Source organism: Borostomias antarcticus, assembly GCF_949987555.1.
Source record: "Borostomias antarcticus genome assembly, chromosome: 36".
NCBI classification, from domain to species: domain Eukaryota; kingdom Metazoa; phylum Chordata; class Actinopteri; order Stomiiformes; family Stomiidae; genus Borostomias; species Borostomias antarcticus.
Genome location: NC_140269.1, coordinates 2,414,050 through 2,434,161, shown reverse-complemented (window position 1 = coordinate 2,434,161; position 20,112 = coordinate 2,414,050). Strand labels below are relative to the sequence as shown.

The 20,112-nt window shown below is 46.3% G+C and overlaps 1 protein-coding gene across 2 annotated transcripts; it reads right to left on the bottom strand.

The window, feature by feature from the left end:
* Positions 1 to 1,673: 1,673 nt before the first annotated feature.
* Positions 1,674 to 19,132, bottom strand: LOC311328022 (major histocompatibility complex class I-related gene protein-like). Of its 2 annotated transcripts, none has more exons than XM_084461137.1 (8): positions 18,991 to 19,132; positions 9,938 to 10,204; positions 8,128 to 8,406; positions 5,099 to 5,416; positions 4,398 to 4,496; positions 4,214 to 4,231; positions 3,150 to 3,188; positions 1,674 to 2,861 (listed from the first exon to the last, which is right to left on the bottom strand). In XM_084461137.1, the coding sequence occupies exons 1-8, from the start codon at positions 19,037 to 19,039 to the stop codon at positions 2,800 to 2,802; spliced, it is 1,131 nt and encodes a 376-aa protein (XP_084317263.1). In that variant the 5' UTR covers positions 19,040 to 19,132; the 3' UTR covers positions 1,674 to 2,799. The 2 variants fall into 2 exon arrangements, with proteins under 2 accessions (XP_084317263.1, XP_084317264.1); XM_084461138.1 differs by having other exon boundaries at positions 5,108 to 5,416.
* Positions 19,133 to 20,112: the final 980 nt, after the last annotated feature.

Sequence of the window (20,112 nt, the reverse complement as noted above, 5' to 3'; positions counted from 1 at the left end):
GGGAAGAATAGAGGTTGTGGTATTCTGCCCCATTCAAGTATTCTGAGGCTGTGTGTGTGTGTGTGTGTGTGTGTGTGTGTGTGTGTGTGTGTGTGTGTGTGTGTGTGTGGATTTAAGATAGGATTTATAAGATCCAATTGTTGTGGGCTTGTTTGCGATGAAATTAACAATCTCAAATGATATTCTCTGCTGTGTATCTGATCAATACCACTGTCTACCTGACCAACAGTAGAAGACCACAGTCTACCTGACCAACAGTAGAATACCACAGTATTGGCTTTTGGCGTTCTTCTTCTGTTGCTCTGCGTTGTGTATTTTTTTGTAAGGCTTGATAAGAGTTTTAGCACCATCTAATTATAAACCACGATGTTAATAGCCTTCTTGTTGTGATCGTCATTGATGAAATCACCCAACACGGGATTGGAAGCGGCGACAGATGATAGATTTATTGTACAAAGATACAATCACATGGAACACTGGGACGTTTCCCTCGTCTCTCTCTCTCCCTGCTTCTCTGCTGGCTGCGGCTGTGGCGTGAAGTCAAGGCCTTAGACTTCCCTCCCCGCATGGTGTTATCAGCCTGTCTGCCTGCTGGGAGCAGCCAGTCTGTCCGGCTGAGTTGCCTACCGTTTCCAAATCCAAGTCTCAAGGTTTGGTTGAGACGTTAAATAGTGTTCTCTCGGCCCACCCCCCACGCCTAGGCCTGCCCGTTTAGGGCCTGGTGGAGCTAGATTGGTGGAGGAGTGACCATACAGATGTGTCGCCTGTCACCCTAACATGATATCTTAATCACCATTGGTTGTCAGTCTAGGTTGTGTCTGTTTATAGTGTCCCATAGAGATGTGTCATTAATAACCCAGAGGAGAGGCCCCCCCCTGTGGCCTAAGTGTGACCACACCCACTACCCCGAACGGCCACAGCAGCATCAGCTGTCTCCCTCACTCTATCGACTACAGTGTCCACGTGAAAACAAACAAACACATTAAATCAAATACATAGCAGTAATACTCTGTAGATGTTAGAGACATTTCTCCCTAGATTCTTCAACAGTCTACCTGACCAACAGTAGAATACCACAGTCTACCTGACCAACAGTAGAATACCTCTGTCTACCTGACCAACAGTAGAATACCACTGTCTACCTGACCAACAGTAGAATACCACTGTCTACCTGACCAACAGTAGAATACCACAGTCTACCTGACCAACAGTAGAATACCACTGTCTACCTGACCAACAGTAGAATACCACAGTCTACCCTGAGCAATATTACTGTCTATCCTGTATATCCTATACCAATATTACTGTCTATCCTGTATATCCTATACCAATATTACTGTCTATCCTGTATATCCTATACCAATATTACTGTCTGTCTATCCTGTCTCCTCCACTGCTCTAGATCCTTGTCTGGGCTGTGAAGTAAAGACAGAACTCTTGTCCTCTCTGTAGTCAGGGGTTCCCCTGGAGTTTGGGAAGTGGAGGAGTCCTTCATTCATCCTTTGGGAGGTGGGAGAGCCCAACAGTCTGTTAACTGGCTGAAACTCCCCGAGCTCCTTATCAACACAATAAGAAACACAAAATAAACACTCAAGTTGACTTATCAAACCCATTTTATTTCTAAGAGAATACAGAATAACAGAATAAACCTTTAACAGGATGTTGTAGACGGGGGAAAATAGGCAATCTATTTCTAATAGAACAGAGAATCAAATCTTTTGATTACTCTGATTTGATTATTTTGAGAAATGAAAGTATTCACACACACGATCATTTCACGTAAGATCATTTCACAACACATAATAATAAAAATAAAAAGCGAGAGAGCCCACAAGCACATAAAAGACAACCTCTCCCAACATGTTAAAGTTACTAAACAGGTGAATAGTGACGGTAGTTTGTGACGGGTAACGGCTTTACAGAGATGTAGCAGAGCATCACTGAGCTTTACAGAGATGTAGCAGAGCATCACTGAGCTTTACAGAGATGTAGCAGAGCATCACTGAGCTTTACAGAGATGTAGCAGAGCATCACTGAGCTTTACAGAGATGTAGCAGAGCATCAGGGTCCTCTGAGGAGCAGACAGGCACCAGAGAGGGGGGGTCAGCCCAACCCTAACCCCAGCTTGGAGGGAGAGTGGTTCTCCAGAATGAATACATGCTTCTGTAATCAATCAGAACTGAGTATTTATCCAAGCCCAGATAGACAGTATCAACGTAATCTCTATGGTCAAACTGTAGGATTCTTCTGTCAGTGTTGAGAGACGGATCAACACAGAGGAATGTGTTCATCTGGACGGACAAACCCATCAACCCGCTCCTGATAGGACAGAGTCAGGTGACCTCATCTGAGAAGACACGCCCTACTTATGATCATATTTACAGTATGAGAGCAGGAAGCAGTGCAGAAACAGAGAGAAAACATACTTGATGAGCCAGGAAAATAAATGTATTTTTCTATATATTTGAAAGAAAGAAGTCTCACATTTGCTTGCGTTACTTGCGCAAACTATACATCCTGACTTCAGACTAAAATGTAATTTCTATCAAATTATGACAGTCATGCAGGCCTCATTAATGATCTATTGGACATCATCAGAGACACAACTGTTTTATTAGTCATCTATTGACATCATCAGAGACACAGCTGTTTTATTAGTCATCTATTGACATCATCAGAGACACAACTGATTCATTAGTCATCTATTGACATCATCAGAGACACAGCGGTTTTATTAGTCGTCTATTGACATCATCATCAGCTGTTTTGGGTAAATTTGTCTTCGTGCTGCGCTGCATATTAATCTGATTGTTGAGTAAGTTGACTTGTCTCAATTTCCTCCCCTAGTTTCTGCTGCTCTTCTGTGAGGACACACACACACACACACACACACACACACACACACACACACACACACACAGAACAACTAGGTAAATAACAACAGTGTAAACACTGAACTCATGTTGATGGTGATTTTACATTTAGGACAAATTAGGACAACTAGCAGGTCATACAGTTCACTATGCTGTTTACTATACTGAATATGTCACTGTGTGTGTGTGTGTGTGTGTGTGTGTGTGTGTGTGTGTGTGTGTGTGTGTGTGTGTCTGTGTGTGTGTGTGTGTGTGTGTGTGTGTGTGTGTACGTACGTGTGATGTTATTGGAGGAGTGAGATCCGACATCAGAAGCTGCATGGAGAAACAACCAGACCAGTTAAACTGAGGAACAACCAGACCAGTTAAACTGAGGAACAACCAGACCAGTTAAACTGAGGATCAACCAGACCAGTTAAACTGAGGACCAACCAGACCAGTTAAACTGAGGAACAACCAGACCAGTTAAACTGAGGATCAACCAGACCAGTTAAACTGAGGAACAACCAGACCAGTTAAACTGAGGACCAACCAGACCAGTTAAACTGAGGACCAACCAGACCAGTTAAACTGAGGACCAACCAGACCAGTTAAACTGAGGATCAACCAGACCAGTTAAACTGAGGATCAACCAGACCAGTTAAACTGAGGAACAACCAGACCAGTTAAACTGAGGACCAACCAGACCAGTTAAACTGAGGAACAACCAGACCAGTTAAACTGAGGAACAACCAGACCAGTTAAACAGAAACAACCAGACCAGTTAAACTGAGGATCAACCAGACCAGTTAAACTGAGGAACAACCAAACCAGTTAAACTGAGGACCAACCAGACCAGTTAAACTGAGGAACAACCAGACCAGTTAAACTGAGGACCAACCAGACCAGTTAAACGGAGGAACAACCAGACCAGTTAAACTGAGGAACAACCAGACCAGTTAAACTGAGGATCAACCAGACCAGTTAAACTGAGGATCAACCAGACCAGTTAAACTGAGGAACAACCAGACCAGTTAAACTGAGGACCAACCAGACCAGTTAAACTGAGGAACAACCAGACCAGTTAAACTGAGGAACAACCAGACCAGTTAAACTGAGGAACAACCAGACCAGTTAAACTGAGCTGACGAGGAACAGCTGACTGAGATGGATACAGTCAGACACCATGGATACCAAAACACACATGACACATGTTGAACAACAGGAAGGACAGTACAGCCTCACAGGCTAGTGTGGTGAGATGGACATGTAGGAGAATAACATGTGAACACAGATATACTGTATGTGAACATGTATATGTGTAGTGTATGTATGAGTCATATTTTCATCACAATACTCACTGTTAGCTGAAGTGAAGCCTGAAACACAGATGACTCAGCATTATTAAAGTGATACATATGATTAGTAAAACATTGATCATCTCCACTACTGAGTGCACATAGTAATCCACTATCAATACTGGAAATGCACAGTGGTGCTCAGAGCATCAGGGTCAGATATCCAGAGCTGCTTCTCCTCTCTCACCTTTCTTGGCAGTCTTCTTCCTCCAAATGACCACTCCAGAGATGATGCCCATGACCAGGAGAAGAACCACCACCCCTCCAATGATGAGGCCAGAGGAACCTGTAACAACCAACACAGAACATTCAGCCTGTAGCTGGGAGTCTCCCATGCTGCTGATGTTACAGTTTCATCATCAACTCTCACTCTCTTCTCTGGTCACTTCAGTAGGAGACCAGATGGTCACTCTGGGAAAAGACACCGCAGACTAAAACACTTCCACACAGAACAATGCTGGCACTTGTAGCAGAACCCTGTCATGTCAGGTAGAACCCTTTTGGGAGGGTTCTGTCATGGCGCCAAATGGTTCTATAGTATGTGGAACGTCTTGAGTGTATGTGTGTGGGAATGTGGTCTCCTCTGAAAGATAAGCAGGATGGAACACTGATAAACAAGGACCAGAGGATATGTAATAATAATAATAATAATAATAATAATAATAATAACAATAATAATAATAATAATAATATAAGTAATACTACTAATACTACTACTACTACTACTACTACTCCTACTACTACTACTACTAATAATAATAACAATAATAATAATAATAATACTATGAATGTATACTATAATCTGTGTTTAAAGAGGACATCCTATTGTGATTCTCTCATTCTATGGTCATTCTCTCTTTCCTGGGTCTTTCCTCCTGTCAGTCTTACCTGGGTTACCTGGGTCAGGCCAGTTGGTCTTCACCACAGAGCGCTCCAGCTTGGTGACAAAGTCCTCCTGGATCCCTGAGACCTGAACCACACACTCCCACCTCCCGCTGTCCACGTCCTCAGGCTTCACTGTCAGGCGAACACTGGTCTGGAAGGTTCCGTCCTGGTTGGGGAGAACCTCTCTATAGTCCACGTCCTCGAACACCTCCTCTCCATCTCTCCTCCAGAACACCATGACTCCTCTGGGGTAGAAGCCTGTAGCATGGCAGGTCACTGGAGAGAAGGGGCTCTTCTGGAGGAGAGACACAAAGGGAGGGACTGGAGAGAGAGAGAGAGAGAGAGAGAGAGATGGAGAGAGAGAGGGAGAGAGAGAGAGAGAGAGATGGAGAGAGAGGGAGAGAGAGAGAGAGAGATGGAGAGAGAGAAGGAGAGACAGGGAGAGAGAGAGAGAGATGGAGAGAGAGAGAGAGAGAGAGATAGAGAGAGAGAGAGAGAGAGAGATGGAGAGAGAGAGGGAGAGAAGGAGAGACAGGGAGAGAGAGAGGAAGAGAGAAGGGTGGAGAGAGAGAGAGAGATGGAGAGAGGGACAGAGAAATAGAGAGAGAGATTGAGAGAGAGATGGAGAGAGAGAGGGAGACAGAGAGAGATGGAGAGAGAGAGAGATGGAGAGAGAGAGGGAGAGAAGGAGAGACAGGGAGAGAGAGAGAGGGAGAGAGAGGGAGAGAGAGATGGAGAGAGGGACAGAGAGAGGGAGAGAAGGAGAGAGACAGGGAGGAGAGAGGGAGAGAGAGGCGGAGAGAAGGGAGGAGAGAGGGAGAGAGAGATGGAGAGATGGAGAGAGAGAGAGAGAGATAGAGAGTGGGAGAGAGAGATGGAGAGAGAGAACGAGATGGAGAAAGAGAGGGAGAGAAGGAGAGAGACAGGGAGGAGAGTGGGAGAGGGAGAGAGAAGGGGGGAGAGAGGGAGAGAGGGACAGAGAAAAGGAGGGAGAGAGGGACAGAAAGAGAGAGAGAGAGGGAGAGAAAGAGGGAGGGAGAGAGAGGGAGAGAAAATATATAAAAAATGTTTTGTGACAAAATTCTGAATGTCACATCAGCTTTGTTGTGTCAGTGGAGTCATGTGTCATGTTATTGGTGTCATGTTATTGGTGTGTTATGTTATTAGTGTGTCACGTAATTAGTGTCATGTTATTAGTGTGTCATATTATTAGTGTGTCCTGTTATTAGTGTTGTGGGCCCGGCTCGGACTTGGGGTCCGGTCCGGGAGTCGAGTGGCTCTGGGTCAGGTCCTCTCTGGGTCAGGTCCTCTCTGGGTCAGGTTCTCTCTGGGTCAGGTCCTCTCTGGGTCAGGTTCTCTCTGGGTCAGGTCCTCTCTGGGTCAGGTTCTCTCTGGGTCAGGTCCTCTCTGGGTCAGGTCCTCTCTGGGTCAGGTTCTCTCTGGGTCAGGTTCTCTCTGGGTCAGGTCCTCTCTGGGTCAGGTTCTCTCTGGGTCAGGTCCTCTCTGGGTCAGGTCTGCTCTGGGTCAGGTCCTCTCTGGGTCAGGTTCTCTCTGGGTCAGGTTCTCTCTGGGTCAGGTTCTCTCTGGGTCAGGTTCTCTCTGGGTCAGGTCTGCTCTGGGTCAGGTCCACTCTGGGTCAGGTCATAGAAGAGAGGCTGGCTCTGGGGACGCTGACTCCGCCCTCCTCCGGAGAGGCTGGCTCCGCTCGGCAGCAGCAGCAATCAATCAACACCTCAACACACCTGTTGGCCGTTAGCGGAGCCTCTACTAGAGGACGCTGGAGCCTTGGCTCGGGGCTGAGAGGCTCCTGGCCCTTCCTAGTGGTACGATCTAAGACCTTGCTCTCGCCCAGGGATTGCTAAGCTAGTCAGATATTTCGTGGCGTGAGTGTTTGTTTTCCGTGGTCTAATTGGCCGGTGTGTCCTCCCTGTCCCTCTGAAAGGTTCCACCAGTGTCCCCACGCCTCTCCAGCTCAGAGTCCTCCTCTTCTCTGGCTCCCACGCCGCCACGCCACGCTCCCGCACTCCGCTCCCCGTTCCCCTGGACTTCCCTCGCCGTTTCCACGTTCCACCAGCCTGGACCAGCCTGGACCAGCCCCGCCCCCTCCTCAGGGCGCCACCTCCTCTCCATCTCCCCACTCCGTCACCAGGCCGCCTCCTCCTCCTCCCTGCCACCCCAGACCACCCAGCTGCTCCTCCTCCTCCTCCTCCTCCCTGCCCCCCCAGACCACCCAGCTGCTCCTCCTCCTCCTCCTCCCTGCCCCCCCAGACCACCCAGCTGCTCCTCCTCCCTCAGGTCCTCACACACACATTCACACACCAGTCTCTGATCCCCATACTGAACCCACACTGCCCCGACACTGCCCCCACACTGCCCCCACACTGCCCCCACACTGCCCCCACGCACCCCTCTGGTCTCCACATCCCATTTCTGATAACGCACACGCATCCACACATTCCCCTTTAGGAGTTTGCCCCGCCCCTTTCTCCCCCTAATTATTATTTTAGATTTCAATAAACGACCAAACTGCCCTTCTGTCTGTCTGTCTGTCTGTCTGTCTGTCTGCCTGTCTGTCTGTCTGTCTGTCTGTCTGTCTGTCTGTCTGTCTGTGTCTGTCTGTCTGCCTGTCTGTCTGTCTGTCTGTCTGTCTGTCTGTCTGTCTGTCTGTCTCTCTGGGGGTTCTCACTACACAGGTCCCTGGTCCAGGTTCAGAGCCAACAATTAGTGTCATGCTATTAGTGTGTCATGTTATTAGTGTGTCATGTTATTAGTGTGCCATGTTATCAGTGTATCATGTTATTAGTGTGTCATGTTATCAGTGTATCATGTTATTAGTGTGTCATGTTATCAGTGTGTCATGTTATCAGTGTCATGTTATCAGCGTGTCATGTTATTAGTGTGTCATGTTATCAGTGTGTCATGTTATCAGTGTGTCATGTTATCAGCGTATCATGTTATCAGCGTGTCATGTTATTAGTGTGTCATGTTATTAGTGTGTCATGTTATTAGTCTGAGGTCATGTGATTCTGTACCTGTCCTCTTCAGAGTGCTCTTCCCGTACTCCACATACTTCTTCAGCCACTCAATGCAGGTCTGGGTGAGGTAGTGTTTATAGTACTCAAGCTGAATTCTGTCCTGGTCCAACCTCAGTTTGGAGATGAAGGCCTGGGGTGTTGGAGCGACCCATACCAGGTTCTTCAGGTCAAAGATGAGGAAGTCTTCTCCATCATAACCAAACTGATGATACCCCTCTGTTTCTCCAGTCTCCTCATCCCACTCACAACCAGTCATCATCTGGAATATGTGCACACCTGAGAGAGAGAGAGAGAGAGAGAGAGAGAGAGGGAAAGAGAGAGAGAGAGAGAGAGAGAGAGAGAGGGAAAGAGAGAGAGAGAGAGAGAGAGAGGGAAAGAGAGAGAGAGAGGTGGAATCTCTTCATAGGATTGCATACACACACACACACACATACACATTCTCTCTCTCTCTCTCTCTCTCTACTGTGTGATGTCACACCTTCGCAACACACACACACACACACACACACACACACACACACACATACACATTCTCTCTCTCTCTCTCTCTCTCTCTCTACTGTGTGATGTCACACCTTCGCAACACACACACACACACACACACACACACACACACACACACAGACTGACAGACAACTAGAGACAAGACCAGCAGTGTTACCATGGAGACCCAGAGAGAGGGTGTATCTACACCGGGTGATGTTGCCATGGTGACATGTACAGGGCTGGAGGTAGCCACGGTGTTCAGTAGAGTGTTACTATGACGCGTGTGTGTTGAGTGAGACCGTGTGTGTTAGGTAGGTGTGTTAGTGAATAAAACACTGTTGATGGATTCATATAGCGTCTTAACAGACGCTCAAAGCTCTGTTAGAGGGAAGGGGGGTGGAGCTCACCTCATCCACAACCAATGGGAAGCCCCCACCTGGGTAACCCTCTGCTGCCAGTAGGCTCTTCAGAGCTCAACACATCAGCTACAGGTGATGATGTCACAGAGTAGACTAGAGGTGAGGGAGGAGCCTCTGTTCAGTCAGTTACAACAGCAGAGACACCGTGTGGAGCTACACTCTCACCTGCACTGGCTCACTGTGTGTGTGTGTGTGTGTGTGTGTGTGTGTGTGTGTATATGTGTGTGTGTGTGCATGTGTGTGTTTCAGGTCTGTCAACATCAGAGGCCGTCACCCAGACAACCCTCTAGACTGGATCACAGCTCTCTAACTACTGTGTCTGTGGGATCTGTGTGTGTGTGTGTGTGTGTGTGTGTGTGTGTGTGTGTGTGTGTGTGTGTGTGTGTGTGTGTGTGTGTGTGTGTGTGTGTGTGTGTGTGTGTGAGAGTGTGTGGATGGTCATGTGTGTTAGTTATGGGAACTTTATCTCAGTTGGAGTCAGGTGAGGTCCTGGTTGAGGTGCTGGTGAGTTAGGAAATACAACAGTGACGTGTTCTACACACACACACACACACACACACACACACACACACACACACACACACACACACACACACACACACACACACACACACACACACACACACACACACACACACACTCACTCCCACCCTGACCCACTAACATATCCTCATTTAAGCAGCAGCAGGTTGTAGGTCCTGCTCTGTGTAACGTTGTGATGCTGAAGTTAGCAGATGAAGGCTCTGATGAGGAGCTGGGTGGAGCTTCAGGACGTCTCTGATGTTCTTGGTTCTGAGGCACAAGTGATGCTCTTTCTAACCCCACCGTGAAATCAACCTTGTTAAAGCTGAACATGACTGCAGATAAAAGACCCAACCTGATCTGAAAGGGCTGGTGCTTACCTCCACTCTGGTTGAAACGCTGCTTCGCAACTTCAAGGTTGTTCTTGAATATCTGCTGGCCACCCAAACATATACCAGTTTGCACCTCCCAGTACTGAGGGTCGTCTTCAGCTGCCTTGTTCATCCAGTCCTGTTTGGGCACGGCTCTCTGGTTGTTGCTGTCGTAGTAGAACATCTGAATATCATCCACCATCCCCACAGACACAAACTCTGGGAAGTTGGGAACTTCAGAGGAGGCGGTGGTGAAGTACTTGAGGGAGTGTGTCACTGGAGGAAGACAAGGGGAACACATGCAGATGCTGAGATCATTGTTGGCTAAACCCTACATGATGTCCAGGCAGGTCTGTTGAATGCAGTTTGTGTGTTTAAAATCTATTTGTTTCAGAAAGATATCTTGGCATTATTTGATGAGAAATAGCGCCACTGATGGTATTTCTGGCTTGACTATGAATGCCAATGCTGTCACTGTTAGAAAAGGACAGGCATTATTAACCTGCTATAAGCACAGAATTACAATTGACTCAAATGTACTGACTACAAATCCTAGTTTGTGGTGTAATGAATAAATTACTTTACTTTAAATTCAACTTTTATGCAACAAAATGAAAAAAGCAGCTCAGCCCACAACTACACATATGGGTGTATGTTGAGTTAAGATACCATTTTAAAAACCTCAACCCATTTATTCTCAAACACACAACCAACCTGCAGAAGCAGCATGAAGACAGAGAGAGAAAACCTTCAAACACATCATCTTGAGCTGTAAACTGAGATGTGATTAAAGAGAGTAGCTATAGTACACAGTGTGTTGAGGGGGGCACTGAGCACGTCCCAGTCTGCCTCCCCAACACCTGACCAACCCTCCACCTCTGACCAGACCTCCACCTCTGACCAGACCTCCACCTCTGACCAGACCTCCACCTCTGACCAGACCTCCACCTCTGACCAGACCTCCACCTCTAACCAACCCTCCACCTCCACCTCCACCTCTGACCAGACCTCCACCTCCACTTCTCTCTCTCTCTGTCCCTCTCTCCCCCTCTCTCTCTCCCTCCATCTCTCTCTCTATCTCTCTCTCCCTCTTTCTCTGTCCCTCTCTCCCCCTCTCTCTCTCCCTCCATCTCTCTCTCTATCTCTCTCTCTCTATTTCTTTCTCTCTCTCACACACACTCTCTCCCTCCGTCTATATCTCTCTCTCCCCTTTCTATCTATCTCTCTCCCTCTCTCTCTCTCTCTCTCTCTCTCTCTCTCCCCTCTCTCTCTCTGTCCCTCTCTCTGTCTCTCTCTCTCTTTGTCTTTCGTTGTCTTTCTGTCTGCCTCTCTCTCTCTCTGGTTCTGTCTCTCTCTTTCTCTGTCTCTTTCTCTGTCTCTCTCTCTGTCTCTCTCTTTGTTTCTCTCCCTTTCTCTCTCTCCCTCTCACTTTCTCTCCCTCTCTCTATCTATCTATCTCCCTCCCTCTCCCTCTCTCTCTCACACTCTCACCCTCCCTCTCTCCCCTCTCTCTCCCCCCTCTCTCTATCTATCTCTCTCTCTCTCTCTATTTCTTACTCTCTCTCTCACTCTCTCTCTCCCTCTCTCTCTATATCTCTCTCTCTCCCTCTCTCTATCTCTCCCTCCCTCTCTCCCTCCCCCTCTCTCTCTCCCTCTCTCTTTCTCCCACTCTCTATCTCTCCCTCCCTCCCACCTCCAGGACTACAAGCGCTCCATCCACTCTCCCACACTTCCCCTCCCCTCTCCCTGTGAACAGATCCTCCCTCGGGATCAAGGAGTCCTGCTCTGAGACTCTCTTTGGACCCCCGGGTCAGACCCGTTACACAGAACCCACTAAACAACTGACAGTGAGCACAGCCCACATGTAGGCTACTATCAGACAGGGCTCCACAATATGAACATGCTAAACACTTCAGGAACCCCTTTGAGACAGTAGAGATGTGATCATGGTTGGTACGTCCTGGGACATCACTCAAAACTAGGCTAATCAAAGCAACAGAGGTTAGCTTTCAAAACTGAACGTCCAAACAGTTCAACTGGAGGAGGAATTCTACATCTCTAAAAGACAACTGATATAAAGTAGCCTATGGTCATTCAAATCAAGTAGGCTTAATAGACCTGTAAAAATAAGATATGTTTAAATGCCAGTCATTTCCACTATCCACATTCACCTCTAGTCTGCTACTATTCAGCCAAAGATACGTATGAAATAACATTACATTCAAGTTCAGCCAACTCACTCACTTTCTGGACACAGACAAGGTGTTTGGTCTACATACATGAGCTCATGATATGGGACTAGACAGACCTTTATTCAATCACATGAACTCTTATATTAAGTCAATTTATTGAGAAAAGAGTAATATTAATATCTTCATTTTTGTGTGAAATCAAAGACCAAATCAATAGTGTGCAGATGTAGCATTCATAGTGTATTTAAATTGAGAGTCGGGGTTTGAGTCTATGTTCCCCATCAGCTCTCTCTGTCACAGTGAGATCAGGTGTCTGAACACAGCAGCGTCCCAAACAGCTTCACTCTGCTGCTGAGTTACTGTTTCACTATGAAACCAAACACACAGGACATGTCCTTCAGGGGTGGATGAGGACTTGGATGTCCAGAGGTCACGCAGAGAAGCCATGATTAGCTAGCTGACAGACATTTCTCTCTTTTGCTCTTATATTGAATAATCATATGTTTGAGACAGGGGACACTACAGTATATAGAATCATATTTGTGTAACATGGAATAGATAAACATTGCTGCCTAAACACAGCGGTGTCAGCCCATCAAGAAATGACAACTTGAATTGTCTGTCTGTGTGTCAACCTAACAAGAGATTATCAGGTCAACATCAACAACTACCAAGACTAATGTGTTATAGTTAGAACCCTGTACTTTTTATTAGTATTCTATTTAACCTTTAATAAAGTACTGAGGCTTGGCTGAGGGTGGCGGGTAGTTAGTGACATGTCAGCCATTGATGGATCGATGGCCTGGTCATTAACTCTTCTGGATGCTCGTGTGATTTGTTGAGGGGGGGGGGGGGGGGGGCATTTACAGCCATTTACAGCAGGCTGGGCCAGTTAGCGCCGGCAATATCCCCTCTGAATATTTCACTCACAGCAACCAGGCCGGCCCACACCACTTGATGAGGACCGGCCCATTGGGATCAGTCCTGAGCGTCCCGATGGCCAGTCCACCATTGACTTCAATTATATAGCGCTTTTAAATACGCATGCGCACGCACACACACACATACTGTACACACACATGCACACAAACACATATGCCCACACACACACACACACACACATAAAGGATCAATAAAAGTAAGGGTTCACTGAGTCAGCCTGTCAATGTTGTGATGGACACAACACTTCTTTACTAAAATGGGATAATGTTGTGTTTAGTAGCACCATGCCTTCATAACACTGCTACACAGCTGCCTGAGACTCCTGGGATCCAATCATAACTGGCTCTCATCATTTGAAGTGCCCTCTAGTGGTCATTGTGGGCTCACAATAAATATTGGAAGTGAAGTCAACTATTCAACCAGATTCAAGAAAATATGGCATAATATTACACAAATAGAGGGTTATTTCAAAGTCCATGGAATTTGAAAGTACATTATAGTAGCTGCAACAGCTGGACTAAAGGTTCCAAATGGTACAGTAAACATATTAAAAACATACCTATCCATTCAACACATGAAGATATACTGTACGTAAAAGTGTTTCTCTAAGTGAAATAACAAATAACAAAGAAAAACGATGAATTCTAAAATGCCCGTCATCTGTAATTTTACTCAAAAGGTTCTACTGACCAACATGTGCTGCATGGATTCCCAGAAGAAGACAGATGATCAACTTCATAGTGAAGTTGGTTGAAGGAAGAACACATCTGAGGGGAAATGTATTCAATGGGACAGACAAGTCTCTCTGCGTCTGGATTCAATAGCGTCTCGACGTTAATGAGGAGAGAGATCAGAAGGTTCAGAGACTAGACTCCGCGCTGCTTTAAGCCAATGGGATTTTGATTCTACTCCTTTAAGCCAATGGGATTTTGAACTGCAGAGCGTCAGTGAAATCTAAGCAGCAGAGGTTTCCTATCCAAACTGACAGTAGCTCAGAGTAATTACAGTTAAACTGACTTTGGTTGAATTCACTACAGGTGCATCTCAGAAAATTAGAATATTGTGGAAAGTTCATTATTTTCCATAATTTAATTCAAAAAGTGAAACTTTCATATATTATAGATTCATTACACATGTAGTGAAATATTTCAAGGCTGATTGCCTCCATTTTGCTCCACGTTGATGCAGTAATTTGTGCAAAAGGAGCCCCCACCAAGTATTGAGTGTATAAATGAACATACTGAACATACTGTACAATCATAAAGATTAAAACAAAAAATGCTTTAAATATTTCACTTTGTGTAATGGATCTAGAATAAATGAAGTTTTGTAAATTACAGAAATTAATGAACTTTTTCACAATATTCTAATTTTTTAAGGATGCATCTGTAGTTTGGACCTGGTAAACTAAAAGAAAGACTAGTTCTGACTAAATTAGCTCACAACAACCCAATATGACCAATTGGATGTGTCTGAACCCGTTGTGTTCCAGTGAGATCAGGTGTCTAAGCAGCGTCCCAAACAGCTTCACTCTGCTGAGCTGAGAGCTTTTAGTATCATTATCATGAAAGAACAGACTATGTGTTTCAGGGATAAATGACTCACATTATTAACTGCTATCAGCTGTGTTCAAATTCATCACCAATAACATCAATAACATTTTGTTGAGGACTCAGACCTACTGTGATCAATGAGAGAAGAATGTTTTTCCCATTTAAGTATTCTGAGACTGTGTGTGTGTGTGTGTGTGTGAGTGTGTGTGAGTGTGTGTGTGTGTGTGTGTGTGTGTGTGTGTGTGTATTAGAGATGCGTGGATGGAGTTTGAGCACCCGACTCCGCGTGCTCTCATCAATCATCCACCCGCCACCCACCCGACGTCATTATCTTCTAAAATTTAGAGACCCGCACCAAACCCGCCAAACAGGAAGTTATTAGGCTATATTTAGATTTAAATGATGTCCAGCCGTTCCTGCTCATTCACTTTTCATATAGGCACATTTTCTTGACTTAAACAATTTAAAGATTATAGGCTCGCTTTCGCAGGATCTCGGTTGACGAAGTGGTCGAGGGTATTTGAGTGAGCTGCTGGCAGGTCTCACGCTTTCTCGCAGTTGTTATAATATAATATATAGGCCTATAATTATCGTAGTTATTAAATACGAATATAACTGACAAATCCACCCGCAATCCACCCGAAATTAATCACAATGTTGATTGGCCCACCCACGGGCCGCAATATTCGCATCTCTAGTGTGTGTGTGTGTGTGTGTGTGTGTGTGTGTGTGTGTGTGTGTGTGTGTGTGTGTGTGTGTGCGTGACTTGTGCGCTTGTTCTCTGTAAAGCGCATTGTGTTGCCTCTGGGTATGAAATGCGCTACACAAATAAAGCTTTGATTGATTGATTGATTGACATGTCCTTCAATGACAGAACTCCTGGGTGGTGAGAAGGGATGAGCATGACAGAGGATTAAAGACATGAAGAATGATTTAGGAGATCTAATTGTTGGCTTGTTTGGGATGAAAGAGAAATAAAAAGTAGTAGTGTTGGACGTTACAGATCATTAAAAAGATGAACAATGATACGTTCAAAACGCAGTGGGACAGTTTGGGAAGAAACATGACCAGTAGTGTCACATTATATGAAGCTTCAACTAAACGTTGCTTATTCTTGTGTTGAAGAAACTGAACCATGCTGACTCTGGCTTTGTATGACATTGATATGGCGTCAAACTAGAAAACATACCAGGAATACCACATGATGCTGCAGAGGATTGGAACGTACCTGCACAAGCGCTCACACACACACACACACACACACACACACACACATACACACACACACACACACACACACACACGCACACACACTCTCTCTCTCACATACACACAAACACACACACACACACATACACACACACGCACACACATACACGCACACACACACACACACACACATACACACACTCTCTCTCTCTCACATACACACACACACACACACGCGCACACACACACACACACACACACACGCACACACACACACACACACACACTCTCTCTCTCTCTCTCACATACACACAAACACATACACACACTCTCTCTCTCTCTCTGTCTCTCACACACACAAACACACACACACACACACACACATAGAGGGGTGGAGATAGCTATGATGAGGTGAGCATCACATCCTGGTCCTCCTCCATTTTGAGTTTCTCTACCACTCCTGAGATGGCCGTCAACACTCTGTCACATCATGGAGTTGTCATGACGTTCCTCACAGCTGAGAGGAACACAGAACATTGATACATGTCTGTTACTCTTCATGAGTCACACTGTCATAATGGGACTTCATCTCTAGTCAACTGAAGCCCCTGGTTCACATGTAAACCAGAAGATGTTTCTGCATGGGCTAAAGGGCCAACCAACCAGCATCTATGCTCACCAGTATTTACACCTCTTCTATTCAGATTTAGGGGCCGTGTTCTGGAACTCTCAAACTCTCAGAGAGCATTGTGGGATGTGAGTCCAGCAGGGATATCCAGATTGTTCAGTTATTAAACCTGTGAACTCAGCTCAACGCTCACGGCTGGATAGTTCCTTGATCAAAATCAGCACAATAAGAAACACCCTCAGATTCTGCCAACCAGACGAGGGATGAGCTGGGTCACAGTGCCACCTACAGGCAGCAGTCTGTCATCCCCCCTGACGCTGTTTCTGAGAAATCACGTGGTTCAGTCACTTGGCTGGCTGGCCTGTCTGTTCACCAGCAACTCTGTGGCTCCTGTCAACAAAGGACTGGTACCGACACCTAAACCAGGAAGTAAGATCAGCAGGGTTGGTATCTGTCTGTCTCTCAGGTCATGAGATGGGAAATGGGAAATGACAGGACTTATATAGCACTTTTATCCAAAGCGTTTTACAATGAAGGCCTCTCATTCACACAGCTGCTATGCAAGGTGCCAGCCTGCTCATTGGGAGTAATTTGGGATTCAGTGTCTTGCCCAAGGACACTTTGACATGTGGACAGGAGGCAGGATTTGAACCGCCGACCCTACGATCATTGGACGACCCGCTCTACCTCCTGAGCCACAGCCGTCTCCTTGGATGGTTCACACCACCTTGTTTTCCTGCATTAAGACAGGGAGGGAATTCTTCCACGTCCCCCATTCAGGAATGATGGGAAGAGAAAGAAGATTAATCATCATCACTAGTAGGACCGCCCCCTGAAAGAAGATTCATCATCATCACTAGTAGGACCGCCCCCTGAAAGAAGATTCATCATCATCACTAGTAGGACCGCCCCCTGAAAGAAGATTCATCATCATCACTAGTAGGACCGCCCCCTGAAAGTCCACCAGTCAAAACATCAGTCAGAGACCCTTAAGTCCACTGAGATATGAAGCCCCCACCCATAGAGAGCCTACTGTACCACTGATGATTACATAGAGAGAGCCTACTGTACCACTGAGGATTACATAGATAGAGTCTACTGTTCCACTGATAATTACATAGAGAGAGCTACTGTACCACTGATGATTACATAGAGAGCCTACTGTACCACTGATGATTACATAGAGAGAGCCTACTGTACCACTGATGATTACATAGATAGAGTCTACTGTACCACTGATGATTACATAGAGAGAGCCTACTGTACCACTGATGATTACATAGAGAGAGCCTACTGTTCCACTGATGATTACATAGAGAGAGCCTACTGTACCACTGTAGCTGATTACTGTATCACTGTAGCTACAGAAGGCAACACTGCGCTTATTCCAAAATGACATTATGGGTTACCAGGGTTACCATACAGTATCATCTGAACATCCACCTGTACTAATGCACCATGGCCTTCCATCAGAGTATGATGATGATGATGATGATGATGAGGGATACTGAGTCTGGTATAATGATGCCATCTACTGGCTATAACTAGGAATACATTCAACAGGTCACCTGCACTTTGCATCCCATCATATTTCTGCTATCATCACACAAGCTCTAATGATGTGTAGCCCTGCTTATATCCTCACGCTCAACCACCAGAAATATGAACCTGAACATCACACTGAAACAAATGTTCCTCTGTCTGAGTTCATGTCCTGGGTGTGTCTAGTGAGAGATCAGACTTTAGCAGCATAGGCCTGTCCCAAACCTCTCAGGTTCTAATGTGGTCATTCCTGATAGGAATGTCTTATACAATGTTAAAACCATCACTGAACCATCACCTAATCCTCTAAAAAAGAAAGTTCCTGCTGTCCTCTGATTGGTTCTGTAGGCGAGTCTCTTCCTACCAAGGTGTAACTAGTTACCAGGCAGAACTGGGACAGCCATGTTGTAGGCTAGTGAACATAGCTTTAAACACAAGTGTAAAAGACAACAAATCTGGTCTGGCTACTCAAGTTGTTTTTGTACCAAAAAGCAACAACAACAGTCATGTGCAAGTACATAAATAGTTCAGATAGCAGAGTAGCCTATCCAGTACCCAGCTAGCAGATCACGGGAGGGCAGCCAGCGGCCCGAAGACCAATTCGGTTGGTTATATATTGCACTATATGGATGTAGCCTAAGCCCTTAAATTCAAGTAGATAGAGATCACATTATGTGGAGTCGTCTGAAGGCATGGATCTTTCCAGAGAGAATAGCGCAGAGGGTGGAAGTCCACAGAAGAGGCGAACCCTACTGACACAATCCGGCTGCGGGACCGTCGCAGCAACGTGCTCTATAGGTCATCATCCGACCCGAACCCGCCAATTCATCTAAAACAGCCCCAGATTGTGATCAAAAAGATCACATTCACAACGATCACAATTTATTTGACGTGACAGTTACAGTACTTAAACTATTTCACTTTCACATTTAAAGTGAAAATAAATACCGTAACATAAAAATGACCATCAGTAAAACTTTAATTTAGGCTACTGACCAGCATACGCTCCAGAAATTCCCAGAAGAAGCGAGATGATCAACTTCATGTTTAATTTGGTCGTTGGATATATCTTAAAACAACATCTACATCGACTAGGCTACTTGATTACTGTAGTTCGCGATGTTCTCAGCTCTCAGAACCGCTGGTCGCAAAAGAGCAGACTTGTCTCTAAAGTCAACAAATAATTGTTCTCTGCGGGGGCTGAGCCAATGGGAATTAAGATCAGTGTAGATCGTCAGTAGTATCTATGGTGGACAGAGTTACACAGGTTGGTAATGGAAACTGAAAGTAACATTCAGATGGAGCCATCATTTCCATGGAGCCATGATCCAGTTTAAAAGTTACAGGACTTCTCTACAGAGTTCATATAAGGGGAGTGAATAGTACAACATAACCTTGGCTGTCCCACATTCCTGGTTTTGAGTTTTTTCCTTTGTTTGATATCTCAGTTTGGAAATAAACGCGTCCCGGCGCTAACCTGCTCCCTGACTCCACCTCAGTGCTGAACTCCACCCTGCACCCCCCCTGACTCCACCTCAGTGCTGAACTCCACCCTGCACCCCCCCTGACTCCACCTCAGTGCTGAACTCCACCCTGCACCCCCCCTGACTCCACCTCAGTGCTGAACTCCACCCTGCACCCCCCCTGACTCCACCTCAGTGCTGAACTCCACCCTGCAGCCCCCCTGACTCCACCTCAGTGCTGAACTCCACCCTGCACCCCCCCTGACTCCACCTCAGTGCTGAACTCCACCCTGCACCCCCCCTGACTCCACCTCAGTGCTGAACTCCACCCTGCTTTCCCCCTCGGTGTCCCACAGGGGGTGGAGGAGGTGGGCAGCGTGAGTCCTGCAGGAGTCCAGCACAACCCTGACAGAGATGAGCGCTCTGGAGAACGCTGTGACCCCCCTGCTGCAGGCCCAGGCGCAGTTACAGGATGGACTCAACCGGCTCGCCACGGGAAGCAGAAGCCCGAGTCCGGCTCTCCCACCCAGAACCCCCCCGACCCAGCTGCTCCCCAGGCTAGGACCGGAGGACGATATGAAGGCCTGGCTGGAGTTACTGGACAGGACGGCGGGCCGTGAGCACTGGGCCCGGGGAGAGTGGGCCACCATCCTGG